General features: G+C 37.5%; 1 protein-coding gene across 13 annotated transcripts in view; it reads left to right on the plus strand.

Annotated features, from left to right (window-relative positions):
• LOC103481851 (brain-specific angiogenesis inhibitor 1-associated protein 2-like) overlaps positions 1 to 8,019 on the plus strand; it is a 62,106-nt gene extending 54,087 nt beyond the window's left edge. For 7 of the 13 annotated variants that reach the window (XM_008437622.2, XM_008437620.2, XM_008437623.2 and 4 more), the window contains one exon: positions 6,322 to 8,019. In XM_008437622.2, coding sequence (XP_008435844.1) covers positions 6,322 to 6,451 — 130 coding nt within the window. In that variant the 3' untranslated portion in view covers positions 6,452 to 8,019. Of the gene's footprint in view, positions 1 to 958; positions 1,052 to 1,163; positions 4,438 to 5,831; positions 5,878 to 6,321 lie in introns of those variants that run through there. The other 6 variants (XM_017310729.1, XM_008437621.2, XM_008437627.2 and 3 more) reach the window with 3 other exon arrangements.
• The last annotated feature ends 3,543 nt before the right edge of the window (positions 8,020 to 11,562 follow it).

Genomic DNA, 11,562 nt, shown 5'->3' on the forward strand with positions numbered 1-11,562 from the left:
CTAGATGTCAAGAACAAATGGGAACTGGAACTAAACGTGGTGATAGAGGACACTGAATGGGAAAACACTTGGGATAATTGGCATAAATGTCTGAATAGTCCAAACTGGAGAGAGTTTAGTTGGAAAATAAGAATGAGATWTTTTAGGACYCCAATAGTGATAGCCAGCTATGATAATAAGGCCAGTAATCTCTGCTGGCGGAAGTGTGGACAAATAGGAGATTTTTCCCATATTTTTTGGGAATGTCCAAAAGTGAAACGTTACTGGGAGACGGTAAAAAGGGAAATAGGACAAATACTAAATTTGACTATGGATTGGGAAATACATAAAGTGATTCTAGAAGAGGTGCATCTTCCGACAGAGGACTCTAAATATATGCTGAGAGCCCTGGTGTTGATTGCTCATAAGGTGATCACTGTGAACTGGCTGAAACCACATTCACCTACCTTGGAACAATGGGTTCAGAAGCTGAAGACTGTCAACCTGATGGAGGATATTACAGCAACTCTGAGGTTGCGGAAAGACATTTATAATAGAAGATGGACTTCTGTAATTCAATATCTGGAACAAAAAACTCGATTTTCGGTAATAGTGTAAGGAAAGAGGGAAAAGAAGGAGCTTTAGAAGAGGTATGTTTGAATGTCATATCTGTAATTGTTTTGCAATGGAAAAATACATAAGAATGGATTTTGTCAAGGAATTGTTCAAATAAAAGTTCAAAAAAAAAAATAAAAACATGTTGTAGAAGAAGGTCTCTTCTTTCAAAATAAGAGCTTCTTTTACGTGACGATTGATAAATTTCCAATAAAGGTACAACCTTTTTAGGCATGACCAGTTATAAAAAAAATCTTCAAGTGTGTTTGATGTGTTTTTTGTTTCTGTTGAAGTCCATTTCACCGTCTTTGGTTCATTAATTTTCTGAACCCATTCGCATCATGACTCCTCCATCACCTCACAGCCGCCACGCTGCTTTTCTTGCTTTATTTCCTGGCTCCACTCACCCCGAACGTCCTGCTGCAGCTCTTTGCCTCGGTAAAACGTTCAGGCTCAGGTCAGGTCGAGATCCCACATTTCAGCCTTGTGTGTGTCTTGCTGGTTTTGCTGCTGCTGTTTTTTTTTTCCTGTCAGCCCACCTGGAATCCTCTTCCTCTTTCTGTCCACAGTTCCTCAGAGGTCAAATTGATTTCCACAGTGTGAGACGATGCGATAGGACAGGCTCCTTCCTCTTTCCCTCCCCCCTCTTTTCCTGCCTCCTGCTTGCGGCAATAAATTCCTCTCGAGCCGATCAATCCGAGGAAGAGACGCGGGTGTGTCCGTCACCCTCCTTTCACCTCTTCCTCCGTCACCATCCCCGAGTCGTCTGTCTGACCTCACGACCAAACCAGAACTGACTTTGTGCCATAAATATTTCCAATCCACGTGACGGACGTTCTCTCTGAGGAAAATGGGCCTTTTTTTCCTCGCTTTTCATGCATGTACATGTACTTTTGTATAACTGAGGGGATGAAACCTCCCCGCCCCTATTTCCACTAATGTCAGTGCTCTCCATCAGAATGACGGCGTGAAGGAAATGTAAAAGAAAGCGGTTGATCCCAAAGAGGATTTTCATATTGTAAAAACATAATAGTTTTTAATTTTACTGGATTTTTCAGTATTGAATTATTTCTGCCTTTTCATGCTGTGAAGTTTTGTATTCCTCTGACACCAGAGGTCCTGTAAATGTTTTAACCAAGAAAACTGAATGTTTACTGTACATACAAAAAAAGTGCTTGTCACGCAGTATCTTATTATCTGTTCATGGAAGAAGAAGAAGAAAAAAAAACGCACTTTATGAAACTAATAATCTCTGTTTGTGACTTTGTGTATGAAAACAACCTGGAACCGTCTCGGTATCAGTCTTTGAACTTGGACACTGTGCTCCAACACACTCAAACACAGGTGCTTCTGTCCATGTCCTGCTGAGCCGTTTCACTGCTTCATCATCAAGCAATCTGAACAATAAGCAGCGCCGATGTCCTTCTTTTTTTTTTTGCGTTTTCTGTGGTTCAAATAAAAAACAAAAAAACATATTACAGATGATTGGACCGTGATCTCACATCTACACATACTGGAGGCGGAAGTTTGGAAGTGGGTGATAATTCCCATTCAAGGCGATGTGTAATCTAGATTAAATGAACACAAACTCATGCTAACACTTTAAATGACTCTCTTTGTATCACCTTCTGATGAGGTGATTTAGTTCCCGTCATTCCCGCTTCATTAACCAACAAACATGACTTTTAAATCGCAACCTGCTGTCGTCATTCCAGCACATTTAAAGCTCTGCATGTCATTGGCCACCGGTTGGGAAACTGCTTGGGCGTCAAACTCGATTCAAGAGCATTGACGTTCTCAAAGAGCCCGTTGTGCCAGAATGTATTAATAAAACTCATTTACAAACTGTTAAAATATTAATAAATAGCTGTGACTGCATACCTCCTAATATTAAACATCGTTTTATTGATCAGTACCTCCAGGATTTTATGACTTTTCTTTTTTTTTGGTCAATCTACATCTGTTTTGTGGAGCTAACTTAGAAATGATTGCAAGATTTTTTGCAATATTTAACATGGTAAATGTGATGTGTCTCCACATCTATAACTGATTTACCAAGTGTAGTAAAAACACAGAATACTGCCTCCTACAGGTGGGAATTGGCATCACATTAAGCCAATGATTTCTACCATTTTTTTTTTCTTTTTTCAGAAAATTTGTAATAAACTCGCAATTATGGATTTGCGTCCAAAGGAAAAATGCTGGGATCCGTTGACTTTGTGTGAATTTCCACAATCACAAAAATCTGGAAGGACTGATTGATGTAATTTGGCAGCATACAGATAAAAACGGCTTTGATTGATTGATCAAATAACGGTTACGACGGTTATCTTCAAGGTTCCGTTCATGCATCACTCTGGACTTTGGAGGATCACATAAAACACAGTGACTCAGACATGTTGTAGAAAATCATCCCATCTCTAGACTCAGATCTACTGTCCGATTCATATCTGATAATCCATATTATACAGGTTTAAAATCAATTTTAAAATCCTCCCATTGATTCTTTGTGGATGCTTTTTATTGTAGAGAAACAGTTTTAATGTATTTTGTTTGGATTTTATATGATTAACCAACACAAAATAGTACATCACTAAATGGGTGAAGTGGCAGAAAACTGTGACAAGAATTAAATTTAGAAATGTTATTTTTTATTTATTTTTTTTTCCCACAATAATTCTTTACTTTGTCTTGGTCAGTCACTTACAATCTCAATTAAATAAATTAAAACGTGCGTATAATGCGACACAATGTGAAACATTCAAGATATACGAATACTTTTGTAATGTCACAATTGATGAGCAGAAATTATTTATGCGACTTTTAATCTACAGAAAACATCAGACGACGACTCTAGACATGCAGAGATCTTACAGCTTATAATGAGCCATATTTAGAAAAACCCAAATTAGAAAGAAATTTACAAAACTAAACATGTTTTTGTTTGTTCATATTTATACATGGTGCCTATTCTGTGGATTATATAACTTAATGGAAACTTTAAAACGTAACATTGTTGAAGAAATATGCAGGTGACATTTTGGATTCTAATGGATCCACAGAAAACTGAGAAGTCAAATCAGCGACTGAAAACCGAGTCACAGCTGCCCGGAAAGCCGTTTGATTTCCTGTGTTTATCCTTCGTGTTCTGCTTCTGAACCTGACTAAAACCTCAGCGAGTCAAAAAGCGTCACATTTTAAGACGACTGTCGTCTGTTCTGACCGGTTTTGTTTTTCTGTGTCGGCCCAGTTAGTCCCCCGTCTCACTGGCTGTATCTTCTGGTGTTTGTTTCTAGTCCATCAGGAAACTGCCGACTTCTGAAATTCATGAAGGTTTTAACATCTGTAGAGAGACGAAGACGGCGAAATTAAAAGATTATTGCTCTGAAACAAAACGCTTGAGATGATTAAATATTTTTCAAGCAAGTGAAACATTCATTTGGATCTGCATCAGATCTTGGTTTAGATTTTTTTTTTATTCTATTTTTTTTTTTGCACAGTGCAGTAGAAACTTTGTCCCAAATGTCCTCCCTCAACTTTGCCAACCTGCTTTCTGCCGTTTCTTGATTCTTCTGATGCGTTTAGACAAAGTCTAGAGTAAACGACAGGAAGCTGCCAGTTCTTCTTCTTTCTCCACTAAAATAATCTAAGCTACGACTGCAGATTGCACAGCACTCACATGTGTGCACCGACTGAGGGGCAAAAGAGTGAAAACATTTTGTACAGAGGATTTCTGAAATATGCATGTTTTGAGGCAGCAAGAAGTAAAAAGATTGATGACCTCAAATGTTTGAATTTCTACTATACAAAAATTATCAAATAAATGTCTTCATATGGACATTCCTCTTGCTTCTGGTCCTTTTTTTTTTTCCCCCCAAAACAACTTTCTACCATAACAACCAGCTCAAATGTTCAGTTTCTACCCTGCAGAACTTTATTTTTCCAGCCTTCTGCCGCACGTCAGGAATAATTTCATTTACTGGTGTTCATCCTCAAACGCATTAACCAGTGAATTGAGACCAGCCCTGCCCCCCTGCAGCCGTGTTGCATGTTCAGCGTGTGTGTGTGTGTGTGTGTGCGTGTGTGTGTGTGCGCGCGCGCTCTAACATTTACATCCTGCGCACCCCGGCCTGCCCGCCGCCCACCGGCCTGCTCCTCCTGCTGCTCGCTAAGGTACCGCTCAGCTGTGTGTCGGTGTTGGTGTGTGGGTTTGTCCTAATCATTGGGTGATATTTTATCAGTAGGTGAAAATTCCTATCAAATGTAGAACGTCGATGTGTGAGCTTAAGTTTTTCCACAAGTTACCACAATAATCCAGTCAAATCTGTATGCATCTCTGAATCACAGAGGATATTTAAGAATTCATTTTCCAAATCCAGATAAGTAAAATACAGGGAGGGCCATAAGTTTCCATACATGGAAAAAGTCAACATTTTATATTGGACAACCGTTTTTGTTTTTGTGGGACTCTGTAATCGCTGCACGTCTGGGACCACTTTGTGGCTGTTTTCTGTTAAAGTTTTGTGCAACCATGCGACTGCTTCCTGTTCAATTCAATTGCTCTTTTGTCAAATGCATCTTCTTGGGTATCTGAGAAATAAAAGAAATGTACATTTTACATTCCTCCTATGTACGGAAACTCATGGCCCACCCTGTGTAATACTTCCTGTCTGATTTTGTAGACTTGATATTAACCGGTAAAGGTAATTTGATAAAACCAGCGCAGCAGTATTTTAAACCAACGTCTCAACGTAAATTGCTTTTATGAGCTTCAGGTGTAAAAATATTTTGATGGGCAGTTTAATTAACCTATATATATATATATATATATATATATATATATATGGGTGTGTGAAAAAACTAAAATAAATAAATACTCCAAGTTTATATTCCGTAAGATCTCCTAATGTACCGTTTGACATTTAAAAATGTTTTTAAAAGTGTATCATTTGCAGAAAATGTCAGATTCATATAATTAGCGTCTGGTTGAACAGAAAGTCTAGCATTTTCACATTCCAAGTTAAAACAATAGTTTCTGTTGGTTTAATGTCTTCTTTGGGTTTGGAGCTTTAGTGAATGTTAGATCAGACTGAACAGGAGGAGACAAACGGGGCTGTAATGTGAGGCTTGCATTAACAGAAGGTATTAAGTGTAAAAGATGCAATAAATTCTAAAAAAAAAAACAACAACCTGATTCTCCTTTGAGTTTGACACATGAGGACTGTCTTTGCTTGCAGCGTGCGGCCTGGTTACGCCCGATTTTGAGCGACCAAATAACTCCTCGTAAGTGAAAGTAACATTTGGATCTTCTGCGCCCTTTTTAATTATTTTTTTTCTGCACCACCTTTCCTGTTTGGTCATTGTCTTTCTGGCACATTTAGATATATATATATATTTTTTTTTTGAGTTGTGCTGTGGCTTTGGGTTTATTTCCATCACTGCTTGTTTTGCTTGCTCTTTGTTTGTGTGATGTAAACGCTGGCTTTATATGAGCTGATTATGGGTTGTTGCAGCGCTTGTCCTGGAAATGCGTGGTGTTGTTTCAGCAGCATGCTCGGCCTTTTCTGTATTGTTGTTTCTGCATGACTCATCACCAGAGCAGTTTTATTTATACCCTCGGTGTTTTTTATGAAAGCAGATGCTCCAGCTCTTTTGTAGTCTTTCGTGTGTTTTACGTTATTTTCAGCAGCTGATGTTTGTTCCTTCTCTCTCTCTCTCTGCGCCCAGGAGCGGTCCTCCCAGCGAGCCGACTGTGGAGGCTCCAGCCAAACCCCTGCTTCCTGATGATGACGAGGAGCATCTTGATGAAGCTCACTACGACTCCTTGGAAACCTCGACGGCCACAGAGAGCCCCTGAGCCGCAGCATTGCATTAGCAGAAAAAGCAGAGCTGAGATGATGTGACGTAAACGGATGCTCGACTTTGACTCCTTCTGTTTGTAGATACTTTAGGTAAAATGGACACAAAGAATGTTTTATAGTTGGACTAAAATTTGAGTTTCGTATATACTTGTTTGTAGATGGAGCCAGTTATTTAGAACAAAAAAGGGCTTTAATGGCATTTTCAAGGCGTTTTACCTTTATGCCCCTTGCGTTATTACTGCCTTCATCCAGAGCAACAGCGCCATCTATTGTTGCTGCTGCAGCACTGCCACTTCCTGAACCACCAAGAGAGCAACAGTTTGTTTACTTAAACAAACTGTTGCAAAAGTCTGTGAAACACGGTTAAGTGAGTAAAACGTCTTCAGCTCAGAAAACACAAAATGTTATGGTAGATATTTATGTTTAGACATTCTGATCTGGTTTCTGAAAGCTTTGACCTGATAATTAGCAACGTTCAAATGATTTGTTTCCAGTCTTTCTGCCCGAACGGCCATTTCTTATTTACTATTGAAACCAGATTTTTACAGCGACTATTAAAAAAAAAAAAAAAAAAAAAGACACTTCACAATGTTTTTTTCTAGCATTACATCAGAGTAAAACCATAAAGGGTTTCACATGTTTGGGCCCATTGTTCCTGCACACACATCTCGTGGTATAAAAGATAATTGACCCAATTATGACTTCGGTATCGGACCGGGTCGGAACCGGATGCTGTCTCAGCTGAGCCTGTGGAGTGTTTCCCATTGTCTCGGTTAAAATGCACAGATGTCCCTTGAGAAGATGTGATTCTGAAAGCACCGTATGTTGCTCTAAAAATACTTTCTAGATTTTTATCAACCAGTGCTTTTGCCAAGGGAACTGATTCAACTGCATGTACAACCCACAGAGAACCTTAACGCTTCTGGACGAGGTTAGGGTCAGTCTTCTTTTTTTTCATGATAAAAAGTATGAATGTAATTCTGCTTTTTGGAGCTTAACAAAACAATCCTTTGTTGTTCTGTCAGCTGTTATCAGATGACCAGGACAGGCTCGCTCACTGGCATTCCTTCAGATTTCCTTTTAACTGTTCCATAATATTCTCTACTCTCTTCTAATCTTTTTTTTTTATCAGAAACCTTGTTTTTTATAAGAAGCTCAACTATTTTCTTTCACATTCCCTTGCCAGCTTAAACTCTTTAGACCAATTCATCACACAGTGACTTGTTGATGCATCCTACTGAACTTCCTTTTTGTATTCTGGATATTTGACATTTGTTTAATGCAATTATGAACGAATTTGAACAAACAAAATTTCACAGAACAAAACCAATTATTATGGGTCTGTATTGTCTCCTAGAAAACGGTTTGGAATACGTTTTTTCCACATAAAGATATTCCAAACTTTTTTTTTTATTATTATTTTTTTTTAAAGATGCACAATCTGAATTGATATTCAAGTTGACTTTCAAAATAATGTAAAGCTTCAGCTTGTTTTATTTTTTTGTGTCAGCTGTGGTCTGTGTGTTCAGCTTTAATGAAATTGGTAATTAAAAATATAAATTTACTTGAACTCTCTTACTGTCAGCGACGTAAACAACTGGTGAGGCTCTTTTTTTTGTTGGTAATCCATGTTGTAAAACATTTTATAGTAAACAATTGGCAGAGAGCAGATGCAAAAGGAAAACAAATACTAGAATATTGCAGTTTTTGGTTGGTACCACATTTAGTCTTCAAGTAATGTCATTTTGGATTGGTGTTGAATTGTTTTTTGAGCATTGAAAATGTACCTATATAAATGTGTTAGACAGTATTGACCCAAATTAGCCCCCCATGTGTCATGTATGTTGCTCTGTATTTATGTTAGAAAAATGAATGTGTCGTGCCAAATGGAGTCATATTTGCTGCCATTGAATTGTTTGGTTAGAATAAATCTGCACACCTGGCTAATATACAGTATTATATATAAACATTTATATTTACCCGTTACCAAAATCATATGTTCTTATCCCAAATCCTAAAAAGCAAAATCAAGATGAGACCTTTTGTGCCATTGAAAGCTAAAAACCAACCACAAACTGATATGAAGCTTTATTAGATGTTTTCCATTCCAGTTGGTTTCTCATGGTTACAGGTGCTGCTGCTGCCTGTATGTGCAGGAAAAAGCTTAAGAATCCACCATGAAAACACTTTTTCTGCAAGTTGTTAGAAGAATGACAAATATCTCAAATTAATCATTTAACTAACTGAATGAGAGAAGGGTAAAAAAAAGAAATAAATCAGCCACTGAAAGTATTACTTTCCTATAGCATTACTTATAGTATTACTTTCCTTTAAATAAGTCATACTAAATATGACTTGTGTATGATATACAAGTGTGTGTGTGTGTGTGTGTGTATGCAATAACTAAATACAATTGATGTTCAAGTCGACTTTCAGATGATTATTAAAATACCTACACTAAAAATGTATTTAAATTCCATCTTCATCTAAAAAAGTTAATAAAATATGAATGATATTTGATGTTTAGGTGTTTTTTGTTTTTGTTTTTTTTTAGAAAACTCAGATGCTGCCAGTTCATTTTTACCATTTTTTGTTTTTAAATTAATCACACTGTTTTAATACTTCTGTTTTAAACTTGGCACACACAAATGTTCATTGTTAAAGCCTCGGCGTAAAATGATGGCTACTTCAGAGTGAATGGTAGTTTTGCAAATATTTGTGAATCAATCGTAAACGCAATGTCTGTTTTCCGATTTAATGTATAAAAATAAATCAAATCTACGCAGTTTGTTGTGTTTTTCTTTTTACTCTGGGAGACTCATGACACCAAACGTAAAAGATTTTATACGCTTTTATTTACTTTTTTTTACTGCTCCCATCAACAGAACATCTTGTACCTTGGAAGACTTTATTTGCATAGTTTATCATTATTTGTCTTACAAAATCCAAGCTGAAATGCAGAAGCAGCGATAACGGCGGTGATTTTCAGTCCATCTCATTACTGTGGAGGAACCTTGATTTGCTCATTCTTTGCCGTGTTGCTTCTGCTCATTAAAGTTTGCAGATCTCCACCTGCTCAGTTTGCCAACATTTTATTCAGGTGGAGGTCTGGGCTTTGACTAGACCATTGCATACTATTCACACAGTTTCTCACACCTGACTCTAGAATACTGAGACAAAGAGGCTTTAACGGTGGAAAACTCATCTGGCTTTCAAAATTGGTCCAAATGATCTGCCTTTTACCACTGTGCTTGACGGTTATAAAATATTTGTGCTGGTTTGCAGGGTGTGGTTTTTCTCCAAACATGATGCTGTGCATAAAGGTAATCAACTCTAGTTTTCTCTTATCTATTCAGAGGACTTTGTTCCTCGATTTTTCAGGTTCAAATGAAACTTTACAAACCTAAACCATGCAGCCGTACTAGCCAAATTTGATTGGTCTCTTTTTGTCTTGCAGTGAACTTGATGTTCTAAAAACTAAGATCTAGGCTGCGATTGAGCGCATTTTGTGTGCATTTTGCGTTTGAACATTGCAGCATTTGAGTTTTGGTCATTCTGAATGCGCTTTAAAAACTCCAGGGAATCACAGATTAGTCTTTACTCAAATAACAGTAGTGAAAAAGTCAACAAAAGCCTTAAGCTGTGTAAACCAGAGTTTATTTATATCTAATAGAAAGTACAGAAAGTAATGATTTGAACAGGTCAGAGTGGGGGGGCACATATTACAGACTGTATCCCAGTCCTTCTCCTGCACATTTCTACAGTCGGTTCAGACCAAAGCTGCTGTCTTGTTCCTCACCTCTGTCTTTGCTTTGGGGTGAAAACAAGTTGTACTTGACCCTGAAACACAACACATGTCTTTGGCAACAGTAAACATAGAGATATTCCTTTATTTCGTCCGTTCCCCTGCCTCACTAGCTCATCGATACTCCAAAGTATTTTTCTCTCAATACAAAAATATTACAGACAGGCATCGAGATGTTTCTACGCTAAAGTGTTACAGAATCTTAAAGTCCCAGAAGGCAAACACATAGAAGACACTACATGTTGGTTTAAAAGCAGAAACCTGCATTTTAATGGCTCTGAGAACGCACCAGGGTCTCTTCTCGTTTGTTTTTTTTAGATTCAACACAAAAATCACAGCATTGTCGCACTTCATGATCAGCTGAGACAATAAATCAGACTAAACTGTTAGAATCCACGAGTCCAACCCAAAGACAATATGGCTCGGGTTTTAAATGGTTCTGCTAATCCCAGAGTCGGAAAACAAAACTGTAAGCAACAATCAGCAGGTTACAGTAATAATAATAGAGTCAAGTACTTTATCACTCCTACAAACCAGTGACGGAGAGCAAAGCCTGGATGTTTAAAACGGAGCGTGTCAACTGCGAATGTTTAACTAATTGCAGGAACATCAGTCTCTTTCTCTCCCTTGTGTTTCAGCCTTTATTGCAGAAGTCCAACCCAGTTAGACTCTGTGATTGTTCAATGGACCAGCACTGTCTACTTTAGGAAATAACATGTCATTTAAACGATTATTTTATTTCTACTAGGTTTTAAAATCCAGAAAAAAAGTAAACCTTTGCAAAAAAATGTGGATGGATGCATTTTCTTCTAGGTGATGTCAATTTTTGTGGACATAGTCACAGGTGCTTTTTTAGTGTCACTATGTTTTTGAAATGCAATCATTTAACCAGAAAACAAAACAAATAAAAAAGCTGCATTTGTTGCATCTGTCTGTAAAAACATTAGTTGGTTCGGTAACACTTTGACATGACACTGACATAAACATGACAACACCTGTCATGAGGCGTCGTCATGAATGGTTATGACTGTTGTCATGAAGTGTCATTCAGTAAATAATGAGACTTTTAATGCAAAGCTGACATTTTTAATTGAGTTTTCATGCTATTTTTAATAGGATTTTGCATTAAAAGTTTCATTATTTACTGGATAATGCAAAGTTGACACTTTGGATGAACTTTTAATGCAACTATTAGAACATCTTTTCATTAAAAGTGTCTATTTACCAAATGACACTTCAGGACAACAGTCAAACGTTCATGGAGACTCCTTCGTGTTCATAACAGATGTTATGTCATGTTTA

The sequence above is a fragment of the Poecilia reticulata genome, linkage group LG19 (assembly GCF_000633615.1).
Source record: "Poecilia reticulata strain Guanapo linkage group LG19, Guppy_female_1.0+MT, whole genome shotgun sequence".
NCBI classification, from domain to species: domain Eukaryota; kingdom Metazoa; phylum Chordata; class Actinopteri; order Cyprinodontiformes; family Poeciliidae; genus Poecilia; species Poecilia reticulata.